The sequence below is a fragment of the Serinus canaria genome, chromosome 3 (genome assembly GCF_022539315.1).
Source record: "Serinus canaria isolate serCan28SL12 chromosome 3, serCan2020, whole genome shotgun sequence".
Lineage (NCBI taxonomy): Eukaryota > Metazoa > Chordata > Aves > Passeriformes > Fringillidae > Serinus > Serinus canaria.
Genome location: NC_066316.1, coordinates 80,005,701 through 80,027,448, shown reverse-complemented (window position 1 = coordinate 80,027,448; position 21,748 = coordinate 80,005,701). Strand labels below are relative to the sequence as shown.

General features: G+C 44.9%; 1 protein-coding gene across 2 annotated transcripts; it reads right to left on the bottom strand.

Moving 5' to 3' along the window:
- Window positions 1-734: 734 nt before the first annotated feature.
- On the bottom strand, window positions 735-8,009 carry TENT5A (terminal nucleotidyltransferase 5A). Of its 2 annotated transcripts, none has more exons than XM_009094136.4 (3): window positions 7,926-8,009; window positions 6,613-7,120; window positions 735-5,609 (listed from the first exon to the last, which is right to left on the bottom strand). In XM_009094136.4, the coding sequence occupies exons 2-3, from the start codon at window positions 7,033-7,035 to the stop codon at window positions 4,830-4,832; spliced, it is 1,203 nt and encodes a 400-aa protein (XP_009092384.1). In that variant the 5' UTR covers window positions 7,036-7,120; window positions 7,926-8,009; the 3' UTR covers window positions 735-4,829. The 2 variants fall into 2 exon arrangements, with proteins under 2 accessions (XP_009092384.1, XP_030091995.1); XM_030236135.2 differs by lacking the exon at window positions 7,926-8,009 and adding an exon at window positions 7,328-7,509.
- Between the last annotated feature and the right edge of the window lie 13,739 nt (window positions 8,010-21,748).

Here is a 21,748-nt window from a genome sequence, read left to right as displayed (position 1 = left end):
TCCCCTTGAAGTGCTTTTTGAGGAAATTAGCCTTCATTACTGAGGCATCTCTCCCGTAAACATAGAAAACAGAAAATACCTCTGCTGACAAGGGCAGCATTGTAGGGCAGAGAAGAAGAGTAAACATTGAATCTGCAGGAAGAAGTGGACTGATTCAGCAGCTGAATCAATCAGACATGTGCATCCCTTCTCCCCAGCAGCACCCCAAGCTTCAGGACCTGCAGCACCCCACACCTTTACACCCAGGCAGCAGCGCACCATTGTCCCCCGAACCCACCAAAATGGCAAGGTGGCGACATCAGCCCCTACCAAATATCCCCAAGGACACCAGGACCCCCAACACTCCTGCCAGCACATGGTTTGTGGTGCACTGATCACATCCACAGTCACAAATGCCCGGTCCCGTGACCTTCCCTGGCAGGGCAGTGAGGGCGTGGGGTTGCCATGGAGCTGTTTCCTCTTCGTGTTTCGGACCATTTGCACGGCCCAACTGGTGCTGGAGTGCGTATTTTTGGCAGTGGCTGGGGAGGTTCCTCTGCAGCTGAGTAGAGCCAGCCAAACTCAGCTGGCACGAGGCAGGGCTTTTCAAAATGTTCTGTGCTCCAATCGGAAAGCAGCCGAATGCTACTCTTCTCAGAAAAGTGCTGCCCTTGTCCTCTTTTAATGAAAGCAAACTTGGTATTCAGTAGGAGCAGGCCAGAGCTATTTCAGACATGGAAGACAGCAGACACAAATCAATAGAAAAAAATAACTTCTTTTTATTTACAAAAAAATCCAAATATTGGATGCTGTAAACAAAATTCACAATCTGTTCCCTCTAGAGTCTGTTTTCCATCAGCTCTTTTTCTGTCTGTGACAAAGACTATAGTCAAAATGTTCCAAAAGAGCAATCCAAGGAGCAGTTTGCTGCAACAGGATGCCTTGCAGAAGGCAACAGTTGTAAGGAAATTTGAGGGAAAGCAAATCTGCACAGACTCCTACAGACTGCAGGAGCCTGCAGTGCCTTTAGCCAAGATGTCTTGAAATTTGCAGGCCATTTTTTTTTTACTATTTATTTTGTTAGCAAACCACTATTACAACAGCAAAACAGTACACTGGCTTTCTTTCTTGCAAGGGAAATTCTCTGCATAAAGAAAACCATACAAAAGAATATATTCAAATAGGAGCTGAATATGCAAATACAATTTTTCCTTTTCTGTGCAGTTTTATCTAACACACTTCATTTTCTCAATTAAAAAAAGCGCCTTTTTTGAACCGGTAGGAGCTTCTGATGTGATGCAAACCAAGCATTTAGTAAGAGCTGTTTAGAGGATTTGTGTGAAGGCCTTTGTGCAAGATAAAAAATATTTTAAGTGCAATACGAGAAACTAGAAAAATATCATCTTTTTGGTCTTCTAATTGCCCTTTTATTTTTAGGAGACATGTTCTTGCATTTGAGAGGACAGTTACGTCTAAGGAAAAAGAAGAAAAATCCCATTTAAAAGCTCTTGGTTGTTTCACGATCGTTACATTTAACCAAGTTTAGCGCCCCGTTGGTTAGCAGGAAATTCAGCGGTGGCACAAACAGTTTTACTGTAATCAGGTCAATGTCTTTAATCAGTTCAGCTCTTTAAAAGGGGCACTGTCTTCTGTAGCACAAGCCCTAACCTTACGGCTGATTGGATGGGACAGATCAAGCCTACAAAGCAAGAACAGGGTTATTAACTTTAAAAGTACCAGTGTGCTGAACAGGAGGGGAAAAAACAGTTAAAAAGAAGTCAGACTTTATGGAGGGAAAGGTGTGCAAACCACAGAAATAAACCAGCTTTGAAAAGGGGTTCTTATTTTACTCTTGGCCTGAACTCATGCCTTCTTCCCACCTCTAACACCAGGCACATTTTAAGCCACCAGTCACAAATAAAACAAAGCTCCACCAGTTCCACCACTTCATCATTAACATATGCAAAACAGATCTGGAATACCTATATAATATATATAAAAACATATTATATATGTATCAAAATGCAAATGCCAAAAGGTGCAGTTTAGCTCAGAGCCCTGCTGTATGCACTACAAGGTAACTAGCTGCTGTCAATCAAAAAAAAAAAGACCCAACCCACATTTAGATTTGAGCTGAGAGGAAGTAATTCAAAACTTTCTTTCAAGCAACGGCAAAATTAAAGGGTCCTTCAAAGGAAAAACAGCACTGTATCATGTATTATCAGCATTCTGTGGTTGTGGCACAGCTATAGATTCTCAAACCCTTTAAAAGAGAGGATGAGTCATTTATTTGCCACAAATAGTTGCGGGAGAGAAGACATACCACATTACCAGCTGATCCTATTTCCCCAGCCCTCCCCTTGCTTCCGCTAGCAAACCAGGAGCGGGAGGCACGGGGAGCCAGGAGCACCCAGCCCGGAGCCTCCAGGGGGCTGGAGGCTGGGAACCTCGCTGGGACCAGAAGCCAGCACCAAGGGAAGGGAAGGTGGGGACAAGGTCTGCACGTCAATGCTAGCAATGGCAATGGACCAGCTTTTAAGTTTTCTGAAGGACTCGCAGGGAAGGTGCTTCAGTAAACAAATCGGGTTCCTATTAAAGTGCCTGCAGAGTGAAAAGTACAAAGCGCGACAAAAATAGATGTACCTTACTCACTCCATAGGGAAAATACACTGCCAGGACACGAGTCCTCTCCCTCTCTCTGCCCCTGTCTCCAACGCCAGACCGTGCCTGTGACCAGGCAGGGCACAGACTGATTTCCTTCAAAAGCCTGAATTCCCTTTTTTTTTTTTTCTCCCCCCTCAGAAAGAAAAAGCAAACTATCAGAGTCAAGTGTCACTCAGTCATTAGGTTTTCAAAGCACAACAAAGAATTTACACCTTCAGAGATGGCACTGAAGTGAAAACAGCAGCGGAGGAGGTTGGTTTTTTCCCCCCTGCCGGTCTTTTGGGAGAGGAAATGAAAGTGAATAGCTATTGTTCCAATGTAAAGTGATTCCATTTAAATAAAGTACAGTACTAAAATTGTAAATGCAGTGTGACAACCAGATCAAAGATGTTTAATATTTGCATAAAAATATATATATATATATAATATATATATAAAATATAATTTTCAGCAATCGTGCAACACTCTTAAAAAGGGTTCATTTCACATTTGCTAAATTCTAGTGGTCCTGGAATGCATAATGCATTCTATTAAAAATACTCCTTTAAATATTAACAATTAGTGTTCAAATTACCAACTAATACAATATTCTTTAGCTGTCAGGGGGTTTAAATAAACCTATCTTTGATCCACGTTCCACTGAAATTACACATCATGGAGGTATGCAGTCACAACATTAGTGGGTTAAATGTCAAAATGGCATTACAGTACAAAACAGTTAAAAAAATCAGCTAGTCATACGTTTCTCCATCTGTGGAATTATTATGGCTCACAAGCAACCCACTGAATTACTGTAATCCTTGTTCTTGCAACCAAAGACATTATCTGAATCCCACCTTAATCCTGACTGGTTCATTTACTCCAAATTTCTCAGGTGTGGGTTAAAATTTCACTGCAAAGTGCCCACTGTCCTATGACATCCTGTTGCAAACTGTAAAACAAGTAGTACTTTATTTAAACATTCCTTAATTGCTACATTTTCCTAGACCACATTAATATATATTGTGTGTGTATATATATAGATATACACCAATAACATGTACATATATACACACACAAACATATATACACACATACACACACGTACCTAGGATAATAGCACACCGACAAAACATTAACTCTATACAGGTATTTGCCAAGAAAAAAACAAAAAAAATAGGGCATTTCCTCCACCACTTATTCACAAGCTTATGGGTTGGTTTGCTTTTTTTTATCCTTGTGTCCCTGATAAAACAAAATGCATGGTCAAAGCACAAAACTATATTTTTTTTTTCCTCACTTCAAATTTTATGAAGGCATCAGGCACTTTTGATTACTATTGGTGTGTACAAATATAGGAACATCTCCTTTTACATATATATATATTTTTATATATATACTCTACTGTATTTTCTTTGCTTGGATAACTTTTTTGTGAAATCTTTGGTCCTTAAGTATATACTTCTTGCCACAGCTGGTTTTCCAGCATTCTCACATTTTTAAAATGTGAGGCATGCACACAGCTGGAAATAATGGACTTTGTCATCGTACATGTTTCTGTTTCTATAACTGTACCAATCCACTACTGTTCATTTGGAGCAAGCTGTTTCTGGTAAAGCATTCTAGTCAAGCAAGCTATACATTCTACATGGTCAATCCATAGACGGCACTTGCTGCAAGCCCCAAATGCAGTAATTCCAATATACAACTTTATTCAGCTTATCTCTGCTTTATGCCTCTAACTTTTAACTCCTGAATATATATAGAACTGTTTTTTGTGAAGTTTTTTTCTTTTGTTGTTTTTTTTGTTTTGTTTTGTTTCTTTCATATTCTCCCTTTTGCAGATCCCATTCTAGAGTAAGAATAAAAATAAAAGAAAATAAGGCTTTCCCACCTTCTCTATGCCAAAGCTATGGGAGCAGTTATTGCCAACCCATATTGTCATCAAGCATTCCTCCCTCACTTATTTCAGGGGAAGCTGGTTGCTTTTAATGACAGGCCTCTTGTGCTCTGGGGTAGGATCCAATTATTTTGGGGTTCTTTCTTGATCATGCTCCCATTTATTATTAGAAGAATCACAAGCTTGTCCCAAGCTTGAAAACTAGAGCAGATCATCATTGCACAAAACACCCCATTTCAGAGGGACCCGTCGCCCCTTCCTATATCTTAGAAAAAGTTCTCTCCATGGGGTCTACTAATTTCAGTTCTTAATTACAGGGCAGCCAAGTAGAGTATGTGTGCTGCTGGCAAGGGAACACCGTCTGAACCTGGGCAATATAGTAATTGCTGAAGTTGGCATCTGCTACGTATGGGGCTGGCTGGTAATAGCAGGTGACATTGGCCACGTTGGGGATGATATTTTGCTCAGCCAGGACCCGGATGGCCAGCATGGTGATCAGATTCAGAGTCTGTCTCCTCTCATGTCCCATCAGGCACACTGTGCTCTCATTCACCACACCATGAAGGGTCATAAGATAGTCATACTTGCGGTCTTCTAATCCCACAAAGTGGTTCTGCAAGTAGGACTCCAGCTTTCTCTGCTGTTCGCCAATGTCTGAGAAGTCAATGAAAAACCTCGAACACATGTATCTCTGCAGGGATTTAATCTCAGATTCAGAGGCTGCCCTGAAGCCCCTTACCAAAAGGTTGCAGTACTTCAGAAGACCACCTCCTCTGATTTCTTCTGGGTTTCTGGTGGCAATTATCTTGTTGCAGAGGTGATCAAAGGCTTCCTGGAAATCCCCATAAACGCTCTCGCCAATGATAGTCGGGTGAAAAGTTTCAGTCATCGGATTCTCTGAGCACTCATAAAAAAGCAGCAGGGAGTCCAGCTTGATTTGAAAGGAATCGACACTGAATTCAAACTGCCGCCTCAGAGAGTCCACAAATTTCAGCTCCACATTTTTGCCACTGTTGTTGGACAGGGAGATAAGACTCCACCGGTCTGAATCATTGCATACTTTTACCATTTTCTGCACATAAGCCTCCTGTAATCAGAAAGACAAAATGAGAAAATCAAGACCAAGATCCAAGAAATTTCTCCTTCACTGCATCTGCTCACCCCTCCCAAGCCCCCCCCCCCCACAAATTTGCATTTCATAAAGGATTTCATGGAGCCTGCAGATACAAACCACAGAGCAAGTGCTTCATATAGAGCTCAAAATGCTGTCACTGCAAGGGTATGACAGGGGAGGGTGTTCTGCTGGGACTGTGTCATGCAAGGGAAGCATATAGCAACACTGTTTTGTTCACTCACTTCTAAATACATCTACAGACTAAGTCCATGGCACATCTGCCAAATATGCCTGCACCCATATGCAGAAGGTCACTACTACAATCTAAAAAGAAATCTTATTTATTGGTTTTCACTTCTCTCTCTACTTCCCAAAGAACAAGTTAGCAAATGTTCTTTCCCCTCAATTCTACCAGTGCAGATTCCATAAATCAGTCCCATATTAAAAAAACAAACCCCTCTAAAGATCTGGAAAGATTAGAATTCAGCCTAACCAACTCAAGCGAAGTGTCTTCTAGAGGAGGGAATATGCCTCCCCACTGGGGAGCATATTAGCACAGCTGGAAGCATGCCTTGCAGACGGGGTTTCTTTCTTGCAGATGTTAAATCCATCTACGCTCCCCGTGCACCCGGGAACCGGGGCCGGCACACCGAGCTGCCGCCGAGCCGGGCTGGGAGAGAGGCGTGCAGCGCCTGGCACACGCCCCAGGTAAAACAACGCTCCCAACAAATCAACCGGGAGGGAGAAAAAGCTAATTAATCCTGAAGAGCCCGGTCAGGGCGCTTCACTGTAAACTCCTCCTCGGTTTTAAGCGTGGGGTGAATAAATCGCTCGGGGCTCCCGTGGGTCGCGGAGGTGCGGGGGGGAGCTGCCTCCTTGAGCGCACCACTCCATCCCCAGGGGGAAGGTGCCCGCTCCCCGCAGGCAGGCGCTCGCACCTGCCCGCTCCGGGCGTCTGGGCAGAGGTCAGGTTTACCTTGAGTGTGAGAGGCGTGATCTTCTCCTTATTCACCCCCTCGGGTAAGAAATCCAAGAGGCAGTCCAAGACCACGTCCTTCACAGTCTGAAATTCGGCTTCTCCTTTGAGGTCGGCGCAGAAGATGAGGTCCAAGTCCTTGTAGCCCAGGCCGCTGTCCTGGTGGAGGACGTGGCTGGCGGCCGAGCCGTTCAGCCGCACGTCCCGCAGGCCGATGCCCTTCTCTTCCAGCCGGCTCCGCACCACCTTGACGATCTGCCGAGGCTGCATGGCCAGCGTGGGGAAGTTACCGCGGCCGTGGATGGGGATGGTTTCGCTGAGGATGCGGTCCAGACGCTGCACTTGCTCCCAGCTCAGCACGTTGCAGTGCGCGCTCTCGCCGCCGTCCGCGGAACTCCCGCCGGCCTTCTCATCGTCTGCCATGGTGAGCGGCCGCCGCCTCCCCGGGCTGGATCCAGGCACCGCTCCGGCTCCCCGCCGGCCCCCCGGGGCCTCTCTCTCTCCGCGCCTGGCAAAAGAGGAGGAAAAGCCAGCGGTCAGCAGCTGCGTGCACCCGGCGCCCGAGCTCCGCTCCCCTGCGGCCGTCCCTTTCAGCAGGGAAGCGGGGGGACACACCTACTGATCAGATTAAAAAAATAAATAATTAAAATGGGGGTGGGGGAGAAAAAGCCCCCCTGAGCCGGGTGGTGCTGCACGGTAAGGGAAGGTGCCCGACCTGCAGCGCCGCTGCTTGCGCCGCTCTCCGCGCTCCCGCCGGGGCAGAGGCCGCCCCGCGCCGACGGAGAGGCCGCCCCGCACCGCCCAAGAGGCCGCCCCGCTCGCTGCCGCCGCAGGCTGCCGCCGACTCCGGAGCTTTCGTAGTTCTGGCCGGGAAAGGTCCCCAGTAGTTTTTATACGGGGTTTCTCCGCGCTTCCGGGGCTCCGAGTCACGGCGCCCGCGTCCCGCCCCCTCTATCTGCATGGCCGGCCTCGGCGGTGCCCCCGGCCCGCCCACACCCGCGCACCCGCGGGCCGCCCTCCCGCCCGCCCTCCGCAGCGCCCAGCGCGGCCGTCCCGCGCCGCCCCGGGCTGGGAGAGCCGCGCAGCGCAGCCTCCCCCGCACGGCTCCGGGGAGGCAACAAGTGCAGCAGCGCTCCCTGCCCCGAACGGGGCGCGGCCCCTCCCGCTCCTGCCGTGCCTCGATGCGCGCCCAGGGGCACCCAGCTCCGCGCTGCCATTCATTCCCGTTTTTTTTTTTTTTTCTGTCTTTTTACGCACCCCCCCCCCCCCCACCCGACATTCCCGGTCATCCCAGGCTCAGCCAAACTTCATACCAGAGCGACGGAATTTGGCAAGAGCCCCTCTCCAAGCAGATGCCGAGGATCCCGGGCCGTGTGGTTTTCGCTGCTCGGCTCCTGACCGAGATTTCCAGAGCCGCCTGCGGCAGAGCAGCGGCATCACGCCGTGCCTGCCCGGCCCCGGCCCGGCCCCTTCCCCCGTGCCCGCCCGCCCTCCTCGCCGGCGACGGGAGGAAAAAGACATGTCGAAGACCATGCAGGAACCGGTGCCTTACAGAGGAGCATCCTGCTTATAGAGTACAACTTCGGTAACCGCGGAGTAAAAATGACGTGGAAGACAAGAATATTATATAAACATACCCATATATTTAATTTGCATTTTTTTTAAATAACGAATGCATCTGCTTGTTTTTCACCTGTTATGTACATACACGAACACATAGTTATTATTTAAAATACATATAGATACTATAGGTATATCGATACTATTACAAGACAGATACTATTTAAACCATATACGTATTGTTTAAAACAGACTAAGCGTACACACCCGATGCACGCAGCTGCACCCGGGACCGCCACCACCCCAGGGCGCAGCCCGCGCACGCCAGCGCGGTATGGACAGCGGGTTGCGCGGAAGGATGCAGTGCTGGGGGACACGGGGGGGTCATGGACGGTGTTGCGTCACCGCTCGCAGTTTTGTGACGCGCGGCAGGAGGGGCTAATGGGCGACCGCGACGACGTGACGAGCAGCTCCCTCAATCGAGCACTTCGCCCAAAAGGGGGGGTGGGCGACACAGCCCGACGGGGTTTACTGTACCCTCCCCCCATTTTTAGCGCGCCCCCCATCTTCTCCCACCCCGGGATGGGCTCAGAGGTGTGGGGCTGCTCGGAAACCCCCGAGGCCGGCACTCCCCCTCCCACCCCACACGGCGGGCGGGGGTCCCGCCGCGCTGCGCCCGCCCCGTCGGGGCGCTCCCGGCCGGTGCAGCGCGGGGCAAGGGTGCCCCCTGCCGGCTGCCGCGGGGCTGGGGGGCGGCCCGGGCTTTGATCCATTGCCCGCATTCCCTATGGCTTCAGCAGCGCCAGCCTGCTCCCCCCGCCGGAGCACGCACGGAGCGGGGGTGACTCCGCCCTATACCCCGTCCCCGTGCCGCTCAGGGGCCGATAAAAGTGTTTGCATTGCTCTCTGTCAATGTGTTATAGGAAAGTAGAAAGCTTTTAAAATACGAACGTGTGCAAGGGAGTGAAGTTTAACAGCAGCAGAACGTTGTACGTCTGCCAGCATATTGAAGAAGGCTTGCCAGTTTATTCCTTTATATTAAATAAATATTCAGACTAAGCGGCCCGCTGGCAGGGGAGCCTGTTGGGGGGAGCCTGCAGCCGGCTGCTGGGAGCTTGGGCCACTGGCTACTGCTGCTGGGCACAAGGAGCCCCCACTCTCCCCCTGGGTTCAGGAACAGCATCTCCTCGCACTGACCACGCATCCCCAGAGGAGAGAAGCACTGCTCGTCTGCCCCGGGGCTCCTGAGGCCCAGCCAGGTGACAGGCGAGGGCAGGAGCTGCCACCACGGGGGCTGCCTGCCTTGCCTGCAGCACTGAGGTGTCACTGCTCTCCCTGTGCACTTAGGGAGCTCGGAGAGGTTAAAGCATAACCCCATTCCCAGACTGGCATCACTCAGGTGAACCACAGTTCACCAGGGCTCATGATTTAATCTTTCAAAAGGGGTAACTACCACTTTATTTATAAGCAAATTGTCATTATCAGTAATCAGCTGGATTACTGATTTCTAGAGCAAGGACAAAGATCAGACTTGGAGTCTCATCCCATATTAACCAAGGCCAGCTCCAAGAAATTGAGACGATTCCTGTCTGGGAGTAACCAGCATTTTGTTTAACTTGTGTTTCTCAGCATATTGAAATGAAATTTTAGCAGTATTTTGAATACTGCAGAATGTACCAGTGCATTCACTACGCTGGTCAGTAGGATTTAATGCTATTTTGTGTTTATTTTGTTTAATTTCCCCATGAAGCGTGACTTTTGACCTCTTTTAAGTTGCTATCACTTCCCACTTATAAAGAAAAATGGGCAGAAGTTCATAGTGGAGAACACTGATTTACTAAAGGCAAGGTGAATGCATCTCAGGAGGAAGACCTTTACACTGCTGGGTTTTGCTAAAGGAGAAGGGCTAGCCAAGCCCTGTCCTCACCTCAACCTCTCTTTCTCAGTGTAAGCACCTCCAAATCAGCTCCCACTCAATGAAAGGAGACAGGAAATAATTTCCAGTCAGAATCACTGCCCTTACATTTTTTTTTCAGTTCAGAAATGTGCAAAGGATGGTAATCATTGCACTCTTTGTATAGATTAGGAATTATTTGCACTGATGTGCCATCCTTTTCACTTCTCTTCCCCTAATTAATGGACACCAGATAAAGAGTATTTTATATATATATATATTTAAATAAACTGTGTAAATAGAAGAGAAATAGAACTCTGTCAGTACAGTATTTTACCTAGGGTATATGTACATTATGGATTTTTTGCTCCTCTGTCCTACTTCAATGTGAAAGGCCACATCACTTTAAATCAGGAGAAACCAGTAAGAATTGTAGCAAGAAATTAAATTAGGGTGAATTACATTATGAGAAATCCAGAAATATTTGTATGAGTTACAGAGATTATTCTAATTACAACTGATACTGGTAATGCTGCTGCTAATGAAAACATTAATTCAGCTCATGAACACGCTGTCCCTTTAATGACAACCATACTTTTGGAAGGAAAAGGTGGGGGTTTCAAATTGTCAATGTGAGCAGTAATTCTTTGACAGAATTTTGATTGTATTACTCACTCAGGTTGTTTGTGCTGCCCAAGCAATTAGTAGGAACACAAGATGTGTGATGTGAATCATGTCTTTCTGTATATTCGCACAATATTTTTCAATTAGTCCCTTCAATCTCACCCCTGCTCTCAGTCCTGCTCTGGAACAAATGAAAATTAATAGCAATAAATGTGTTTCTCATGTATGCATTTGTGTGTATTTGCCTAATAAAGTCCTCTGTGTGAGTTTTTCATTCAGCTTGGCCATGTAGCAGAGAGTGTGCTCTCCAGGTGAGCACTGCTGAATTAAGTAATTTATTGACTGAACTACATCAACTGTGACTGTAAAGTTGTTCTGCCTCCCTTCTGCCCAAGATGTGGTGCCTAAAACAGGAACATGCTCTTTCTGGCAAAAAAAAAAAAAAAAAAAGAGCCAGAAACTGTGACTCTTCGTCTGTGCCTAGTCTAGGAATTGGCTCCCGTTTGGTGCCCAGCAGGAGCAAAACTTCCAGTTTAGTTTTTTCTAAGAGGAATTGAGTTTGTGTGACAGCTGCCCTGCCAACATGTGTTACCTACAGACAGTCAGGGGATTCACTTCTGAGCAGAAAGACTACTTCAGTCCAAAAACTAATGTTAACTCAGACAGAGGTGCTTGTTTTTTGTTAAAAACCTAACAAATATCACTCTGCTATCATTACTGCACATTAAAAGCAGCAGCCTGGGTTGGTTTGACAGGAACAAAGAAGACTAGGAATTCCAAAAAACAGCCTCAGAAGGAGTTCAGAAAAAAAAATACAGTTTTATCACAATTGTGTCATGAAAAGTTTGGTAACGTCATTCCTCCTTCCCTTTTTTTTTTTTTTCCTAACCCTTCTATTAAAAGCAGTTATTCCTGTTGGAGAGACAAACAGCAGGTACCATCATGTTGATTTTCCCTACATCATTTTGACAATGTTAAAAATGCAAATAGATGTTCAGAATAATAAAAAAGAAGTAGCCTGTAGCAAGATGGACATTGAGAGCCCCAGCTTCCAGGTGGCTGAATGTGCAGTGTGTCAAGTGTGGATGAACAGGCTGTGCAAGGGGAGCCCTGGGGCCCCTCGGCAGCCCTGGCTGCAGTGGGAATGCTGGCGGGATACAGCAGCGCTGCAGCTTCCCACCCAGGCCTGGCACAGCAGCTCTTTCTGTCTCTGCTCAGAAGTGTCTTTGCACAGCTGGCTTGCCCTATCTCATACAGAGGCCAATGGCAACTAAAACACTAAAAATGAGATCTTGACCTAAATTTTGTTCTCTGTTGAGATGGAAAGACATTGCTGGGCAGCAATCACCGGAAAACTTCTTTATGTTATTCACTGTGTTGCTACACAATTATCTTGCCGGAAACATCAGCTATAGGACTGAAGAATATTCATAGTTGTTCCCCACCCAGATAGCACGTGAATGTATCAACTCAGCTCCAGATACCAAATTTCTGGAGAATGCAGGCTGCTTTTCCCTCCCTCCTCATCGCTCCATGTGCAGCTGCTGGCAGGTGCTCCGGGCAGCTGCTGACTCCATCCCACTCACCCCTCTGCTCAGCTGGGCAACCCACCAGGGTACCTGGTGTGCCACAGCTCTTCTCTGCTGCTTGCTGCCCCAGACCAGAGGGTGGGCAGAGCTCAAGCAGCCATCAGCCAACAGGACAAAAGTTCAGAGAACTTGGCTTGGGTGGGAAATCCTGGGAACTCGTACAAAGTCAGATTTGAACGGAGCCCAGCCTCGCACTTGCACCAGACATACAGAATTCCGAAATTTGTTTTCATTAAACCATGGACACTTGCTGGAATACCTTTGAGTACCAAAAGGACTAGTACTGTTATTGACAATAGCACATAATAAAGTACCTTCAAAATAAACTCTTAAGGTGTTGTCTATACCAGAAACACTTGCAATCCATTCCAAATTTTGATTTATTCATATCTTTCCTCAGAACTAGTCTGGGCAAAGTTTTTTTTTTTTTTTTTTTTTTTTTTTTTTGTTGTTGTTGTCGTTTTTTGGCTTTTTTTGGCAGGGTTCTAGGGTTTTTTTGGTGGGGTCTTATTTATGGTTATTGGTGGTGGTGTTGTTTGCTCTTTTGGAGGTTTTGTTTTGTTTTGGTTTGGTTTTTTTCTCACAAAAGTATTCAAATCTGAATTAATTTTTTTTTTCCCAAGGGCTTTGCCTTTCTCTTGCATGCATGCACAGAGTAGACTTCTGATACCTTGATATTCTATAGTTCACAATGATTTATTTCCAAAATTTATTTCCATGTTTGATATTTTGTGATGGGATAATCAATACTAGGAATCAGTACTAGAATTATCAACTGCTGGAACAGTCAATATAAAAGGTACTTTGGATAAAATGAAAATCAGAGATATTAGAAAATGTTCTTTCAAAGATAAATAAAAGAAATCTTTGTGCTTTCAAAGTACTCCTCTTTTATTAGTTTTATTTTCCTTCTGCCAGATTTTACTGGAAAGATGTTTTACTCATCCTGGGAAAAAAGTCAATGTTTGGACTAAATACTGTGATGTTTTGAAAAGGTGCAGTTTGAAGAAGGCCAAATTATCAGAATTTTCTGATGGGCCTGCCAGTTGCTTTTTGCAATGCTGCTGAGAGCGTGTTAAATGAAATAGTAGTATTCAACATGTGCATTGCTGCAACAGCCACTGGCCAAGTCAAGAGATCAGAGCACCAAAAGGTTCATCTATCAAAAGACCTATTCCTGCCTCATCTAGGAAATTCACAGCCTAAATACAACAGTACATTGCGGTAACTTATATTAGACAAACCCATCAGCATTTGCTCTTGAGGAGGATTTTTCAGAGCTGGTGCTGAAACAGAACAGGAAATGGCAAACCTCTCATCTCCTCCATGCCAGGCTGGCAGCCATCCCAGCCTGCAAAGCACAGGATGGTGAGGTCCTGTCAAACCCTTTTTCTCAAGGTCACCTGCATAAAAAATAGCCATGCTATCAGGTTCAGTTATGTTTTACACCCAGCTATTGTTGTGATTTTGCCCATGTTGGCATTTGGGATTGAAATGTGATGAAAATGAGCTATACAAGATCTTAGGTATTCCTAGTCATATGAAAGTCAAGAATATAACTTTCTTTTTTCTTTTTTTTTTTTTTTTTTTTTTTTCTTTTTTTTTTTTTCCTTTGGGTTTTTTTAAGAGGCCACTTTTTCATTGGTATCTAGGAGAGTTTAAAGCTTCAGTATTTCTACCCCCATAGGAAAGACACCCCTGCAATTCTTCATGACTCATGCTTTCATGCAACCCCATTTGCTTCTGACTTGTAGGATTTTATGCTGATTTTACTTTTTCATGTTTTGTTTACCCTACAATGCATTAAGACCACGTGGGAACACTCCAGTGGATTTCAGCATTCCGCCTTTTATTTGGGGGAGAAGAAGAAACTTGTCATTTCAGATTTAAACAAGCTGCTCTGCTTTTGGAACAGCAAACTGAAGAGTGAAAATACTCAACGTGAAGGAACAGAAATTGGGTAACTGTTCATTCAGACAGAATTGGTTTCACAGAGTCAAAGCCATAATGTAGTTTCACCCACTACAAAATAAATGCTGCTTTACCAAGTGCTTTCACTGCCAGGACTATGACTCCTGATGGAGTCAGGACACCTTTCTGTCTAGATTACAGTCCATAAGTGCTGGAAATTAATAATTGGATTACTACTGAAAATGTGGTTTATTATCCAATTAACCTCACTGTTAAAAATATGCATTATATTCCTAGTCAGAAGTCAAGTTTGCACAGAACAGGAGTGTTTGCATTGAAATTTGCTGTACACTGAATGACATGCTTATTCCCAGAATACTATTCTTGGCATCTATAAAAAAGTGAAATATAATCTCCAGATCTGATGCTTTCCCTGTTAAACTGCCTGTTGAAGTAATACTGACAAATACCTGCACAGAGGCACAATAAGAATTCTTTAGCTGTCATCCCACATGGCTTTTCATCTCACCCAAGTCTGCTGAAGGTAGCAGGCTGCTCTTAAATAAGGTTGCCTATCTCTAGCTGTTCCCAAGGAAGCAAAATGTGCTAGTTTAGAGCCAATATATAACCATTACACATACTAGAGCAGATTTTGGTTATCTAGAGTTCTGTGGATGGATTTTTGGCTTAAAGGTAAAGAATCAAAATGCCATGAAGGTGAAAGAATGAAACCCAACATGTTAGGACTGTGCAAGTGGGAACACAACCAAAACTCTGTGTAGCAATGGACCTAAAGTGTGTGAGAGCACTCATCCAAAGAAGCAAAGAGCTGGAGAGTATCACAGTGTATTTGTGCATCTGACGAGAGATAACTAGGGCAGCTGATGGCTGGAAAATCACAGTTTGTGTCAGATGTCTTAGCAAGCAATAATTTTGCTGGTGCCCATGGAATGCCACCGTGCTGGGCCAGTGAGCACTGTCATTTTACCTGAATCCTGGTGCTGTCTTGGTTTTTTCCAGAATTGTGAGATGTCAGTAGGCATCCATTCTTAATTTTAATAAACATGCAAAGTTGTCCCTTTTCTGTTTTTTTTTTTCCTTCTTCTTCTTAATCTCTTCTTCTTTCCCCACCACCAATGATTCTCAGCTCTCTATATGCTAATGATGGCACCTGGAGCAAGGACCTGGTTTAGAATTGTGCTGCTCTCACAAACAAGAATACAGTGATATACTTTGCCACAGCACCAACTACAACACTCATTTCTTCCTCCATGTGTCTCCTTTTCTTTCACAGGAAAACCTGCTGAACCATACCATGCACTGTTTTGGTACACTAGGTTCAAAGAGCAAAGCAATGACAGAGACGAGTGTTTAGTCAGAGTTTAGTCAGAGTACAGAAAAAAAACGACCTAGGCAATTTATCAAGTACATTTCAAAGCAAAAGCAGGGTATTAAAACAAACAAACGAAACCAAACCAAACAAAACAACCAATTTTTTTTTTCCTAATTACAAAGGAAAGTATGTCATGGGTGCCAAAAAAATAATAAAAGGATGGTTTTTACCATGGAGGATTTTTCCTCTAGGAATGTGAAAATTATACAGATCAGTACCTTAGGCAGCTTATTGTGTAGCAGTATGCCCTGCCACCACCTCAGTAGAAGGGAAGAGAGCCACTTCTGATGAGGAGAAGGTTTCAATCTGTGCTGCCAGTTCTCTTGCTGAGACCCTGCAGGATGCCAAAGGGAATGAGCTGCATCAAGGGCCATTGCCTACCACAGCTGCAAGTTACCGCCAGTCTTTGTGCAATGCGAGCCAAGGACCCTGGGGCTCCTTCAGCCCTTCCTGAGCACCACCAGATCATTGCCAGCACTGTTTACTGCTGGGAGGGATGAGCAGTGGCACAGCAGCAGCTGCAACCCAGTTTTAGCTCAGAGAGCACTACAAACTCTTGCTGTGCAGACGGGAGAGTTGTTGCTTCCCTGAGGAGCAGTTGCCAAAGCATAGAAGTCTTGACTGAGCTGTGCTACCAAGACATGGGTCTCACTGCCTTTGAAGATCTCAGAAATCAGCAAGACCCATGAGCTAGGAGCCTTTCCTTGTCTGGGAAATGACCAGACCAGCTCCCACATCCAGCTCCCACTGAGTCTGGAGATCAGCTGCTGCCCCTTCCCAAGAAGCAGAAGCAGCCTCTTCTTCAGAGCAGCAGCTCCAGCTCCTCAGTCCTGCTGAGCTCAGCAATAGCCCAGCTGAGCTCTGAACCGTAAGCTGGCTTTGTGTGTAGATAAAAATAGTGTGGCACAAATAACATTAACACCAAAATAAGGGCAACTGTCACATTTATGCTCTTTTTTTACTGTGAAGCCCTCACAAGGATAAAAAGTCAGAGACTAGAAGTCTGAGTGCAAAAACTCTCTTAGTCGGAGCACTACAGAGTGCTTTTAGCTCTCTTTTTATTTTTCTGAACAGGTTCCTTGGACATGCAAACCTTCAGGTGGGCTCTGCTAAGGAGTGAGGAGGAGTCATCACAGTGTGTAACCTCAGCACAGCACTGTGATTGTAAAAAGGCACTGAAAGGGGAGTGGAACCTTCCTTTCCAGCCCTGATGTTTAAATGTTGCCCATCACAGTGAAAATCCTCTAAGCTTATCTGAGCCAAAATGCAGAGAACAGTTTGTGAAATTTTGTCCTTTTGAAATAGAGCCCTGAGCTTGCCTCCTCCTCATATCCAAACCTAATCTTATCCTGAGCAACAGCCTCAGCTCCCTTGCAGTTCAGACTCCTCCTCAAGTTTTTTTTCCCCAACATTAAGAAATTTCTTGTGATTGTACCACTATGCATCTGAAAGTGCTGTCGAGTGTTACGGTCCTGCAAGGTGACCTGGTAAATGAAACCAGAGTGAGTGGTGTGGGAATATTATTATTATTATTTCTTTTTCTTCTGCTGAAGAATAGTCTTTGTTTTCAAAATTAACCCCCAGAGGTTCTTATTTATCAGCATAACATTTGTTTCATTTGCCACTGAATTCCAAATATTGCTTTGCCCTGGAGACCTGTTGTTCTAATGCAGAGTCTCAGAGAAAGATTTTTATTCCACATGCCAAATGTTGCTATGATTCCTACCAGAATAATAGGGGAAAGATTTTGGCTCTACATACAGGAAATTTTATGAAGAGGCAATCTGTGCTTTTACACAGAAGACCCCACATACAACCCTGGATTATTTCTTGAGGTAGTACACAGAATTTCTCTGTGTGAGAGGGTGGATTCCCCATCAGTGTCTTCCCAACAATCCGAGGACATATTTTTGGTAGGAGTCTTGTGTCTCTGGTGAGCCCATTGATGAGGCAGCTTCATATGAAAAAGCTCCCTGTGGTAGGTGTTGCTCTGCCAGCCATCCAACATCATAATCCACAGCAAGGAAACAGAAGTGCATTATTCCTTTTCTGCTGCTTACATCACACTGTGTGCCCACTTGAGGCAGATAATACATTTTTATCTGTCTGTTATTTTAATATCCACTACATAATTTACAGCTCTTTGTTGCTCTGAACAATTGCACCTTGATTGCTGTTAAGCAGCAGATGCCCAATAAATGCTGGTGCTGCACACATCCTTCCAGCATCTGTCTTAAATCACATCATCTTTATAAGTAAACCAGCAATCTCTTAAAAGCAGCCAATCCCCTGCAGGCAAAGTCACTCAATGTTCCTGTTAATCAAAGTGTGCAGCTTTTCATTGCTCACCACCTTCCACACCTAAATTTCAGTCTTACAGAAGCTCAGTGTTTAATCACTAACCACACTTGCCCTGGTTGTGCCCAGAGGCCAAAGAAGCCCCATGTCATTCTGTGCCAGTCCTGTGAAGAGCCAGGGGCCCTGGCATCCCCCCATTGCATCTCCACTGACCTCATGACAAGTCAAAGAGAAGCCCAAAGCAGGCAGCAGGGCAGGTGAGCAGGCAGATGGAGAAAGAAGCCCTGGGGCTTAGGAGAGTGGGCTGCTCAGAGAGGTGGTCGCCAGGAGCAGAGGAAACCCAGATCTAGCTGAGGAAAATACCAATGCCATTTCTGCTTTCACAGCAGCTGCAACTGCTCCTCCAGCTTTCATCCCTGGCTGCCTCCTCCTACGTTTTCTCTCCCATGGGCGGCGTGCCGGGGACTGGGATGGAAGTGCCAGGAGGCTTCTCACAGCGCTTCCAGCAGCTACTCTCCTTAGCGGTGGTTGCCTCCGATTGTTTACATGCTCGTGGACTAAAAGCACAGAATTATCACAAGCCCTTCGAAACACCACACCTGGGGAATGCACCAAACCAGGGATGGGCAAAACTGCTCTCTGCTAACAACTGCATGGGAGTAGTGGGACAAAAACACAGCCTGGAAATTATTTCGCCATTTTGCCTCTCACAAACTGTAATCCTGAGCTGATTTGTTTTTAAGGAGTTCTGGCATTACTCCAAAGGGCTGCATTTTCCAGAGATGAGCTATCCATTTCCTCTGGTCCTTTTAACATGGCTGCAGCTGAACTTTTAAGCCAGATTATCCCAATTTGCCAGGCATGAGATTATTGCTGGTGTGCAAAATGAGGTGGAGAATTAAAAATAACCACGCCAGTAAATGTGCAGTCAGTTGGTTTAAGGCTTAGAGGTTTATGTGTCTTTTGGAAGTACATGAGTTCCAGAATAGATTGTTCAGTAAGTCTGTGTGGTAGGGAGCCACGCAGAACTGACTCCTTTGATTTTCACAGATGATCTTAAGATATAGAAGCATGAAAAAACACCCAGGCACTCATTTTAGAACTGAATAGGTCAGTGCTTTAACTGCAAATGATGAAAGCCAGAAGTGTACTTGGGTATACTTAGCTCAGCTTAGCTCAAATTAATTGTATTTTGCACATGTTAGGCTGTATCATAGAGTGTAACACAGCGAACGTGAGGTCCTCAAAGGCAGAAGAGACTGACTCCAGCCACGTAGAAAAAATGCTGATGATATTTCAAGAATCTGATTTCCTGTTGATTTGTTTTCGATTGCAAAAATTAATTTTTTAGATGAGACCATTTTTGAATTCCTGCTTTTTACTGCTGCACAAATGCCCTACGTTTAAGTGCAGTTCATAAAGCTTCTGTACCCACTAATGAGGAAAATGTTTGCAGCCCTCAGACACAGCCCAGACAAAGAACAGTCACAGCTTGTCATGTATTTTAAATCCCTCTTATTTATCATCTTATTTTCTGGTGTATCTGTTTGTATTCCTATGTAAAGAATTTACACTTTCTCTGGTCTTTCAATGCAAATTTATTGCAGAAGATATTTACTTCACATATCTCTTGTGCTGTTAAAAAGAGGCTCCTTAACCTAGTTTTAGACACCAGAATACATTAGCAATTCATCACAAAACATGTGTAATTTCATGTATCATTTTGCATTCAGATACTGATACCCTTTCTTAACATTAAGAAACTTGCTGCATTATGGTCAGCCTGCTGATAACCCAGGCAAAGAGCTCCTTGTCACCTTTTGGTTTTGATCATGGCTCCCTAAGGCCAGGGCCTCGTGTCTTTGGACACCATAGTCACTCTTTAGCCAGCAGTGGCCATTTGGAGCAGAAATGAGGAATGTTTAGCTCCTTAAAACAGTTTTTATTAGAGCTGAAGTCCTAAATTAATACTTTTTACTTAATAATTGGGCCTTATTTTCCTCCAACTAGTTAACATACATCTTCTTTTGGTGTCTGAGATGTCCAAAATATTAAAACTAACTCACCCTGAATAATACAAATGCATCAGTCACCATTAGGCGTCTGTCAGTTTCTGCCCCGTTCCATCTGAAATATCCACCAAGTATTTAGTATTCTGAACCTAATCCTAAGAAGTGGCACAAACCACAAGTGTTTGGGTTTGTTCTTAGTATCCAACAGAGGAAAACACCTCAGTGCCCCTAGGAGTGGACCCAGGATTTAATAATCTTTCTGCATGGATTATTTGACTTCTAATTATTTAGTTTTTATGGGCTTCCCCCAGCCCGGGTCCTCCTCATCCTGACCAGAGTGACCACACATCTTTACAGCCCCTTCTTGTTCCTGCCAGGATTCTGGAAGTGGCACCTGCCCAACCTTTGTTCACAGCCGGCGTGTCCAGATGCTGCTGCTGCCAGGGCACTGGCAGCTCTGGGCAGTGAGGCCTGCTGGATGGGTGACACAGGATCTGCACAGGGGGGTTATTCTGAGCAGCTCAGGCAAAAATACATCCATTGTTCAGCATTCCCCAGAACAGCTAATCTTGCTTCCCTGTGCCAGCTGCAGTCCTGTTAAATGTGTACTTTTCGTAGACGTAATTCCGTAAATTCCATGTGATGCGTCAAGATCAGTAAAAATAAGGTCATTTATAAACTCTGTCCTCTCCTTCTTCCTTTCCCTCTCTGCCCCCCTCCTAAGACATGCCTGTGGGCAGGGTGAACACTGCCTGTCACACACTTCACCCACTTCTTCACCCAAGACCAAGCAATAAGGCATGAAAGGCATAATGGTGGTGAAAAGTTAAAGGCAAAAAGAAAAGAGAAAAAGCAATAAAAGAGAAGCAGCTGTAAACCTGTTGGTGCATTTACAGCTCACCCAGCAAGGACTAGAACCACCAAATACATTTCTGCTGTTCCATGTATAGTTATTGAATGCACTACTCTTTTTGGACTCACATGTATTTTCCACAAGGTCTCACCTTCTGTTTTAGTTAATGCAGCCCATTGATTTCAAAACTTGACATAAAAAAGGCTCCACTGGGGCCTTCCAGCTGTGCAATCTCAGTATCAGACATTTTGGTAGAGGCTTCCTAACACACAGTGGGTTTCAATTCTGCCAGGGCACTGCTATTCTGGAGCGGTACAAGGACTGTGTACAGAAATATACCATTGGCTTTGTCTGCCTCTCCCATCTACAGTCACACCAGCTGGAGACTTGGGCTTCTGACAAGACACCTGGACTCACCTGGCAGGGACTGTGCAATTTGCCATCAGGGTGCTTTAATAATTCTGATCATTCATGTCATAGGGAAACCCTGAAGAACAAGACAGCATTTGTATGCTGTCCTCTTATTGCTCTTCTACCTTTCTGCTTGTGTATTATATTCCAGAGTTGCAAAGGATTGTCATTCATAACAGTAATCTGGTACCAATCATGTAAAAACTTCCTTTTAACAGAGATAAGATACTTCAGTCTATCAGTTCTTTAACTAAATAGGATTAATTAGCAGGAAGCCAGCTGCTTAATTCACCACTGACCTGTAAACCTGATAAGAATGAGGTCGCTGGACATAATAGAGCTATTTAGGAGTTTAGGTCAAACTCTAAAAAGAGAAAACATAGTTTAAAGATCAGTCTGATATAATAAAATTCTGGGGTAACAAAATACTGCTTGTTAGAGAGAGATCTAGTCTTTAAAATAGTGTGCTCAGTATACTCAAAAGTACATTCCTTCCAAAACAAGCAATTGCAACATCTAAGCAGAGTCAGTGGACACCAGACTTTGACATTCAAACCCATCAAGCTTTTATATCCTTTCTCCCCAAATTTG

Bases quoted from the DNA above. Each gene is read 5' to 3' on its own strand.
- TENT5A (XM_009094136.4), bottom strand. From the start codon at position 7,035: ATGGCAGACGATGAGAAGGCCGGCGGGAGTTCCGCGGACGGCGGCGAG. The intron at 5,610-6,612 runs GTAAACCTGACC...TTCTGATTACAG, and splicing joins TCACGCCTCTCACACTCAAG to GAGGCTTATGTGCAGAAAAT.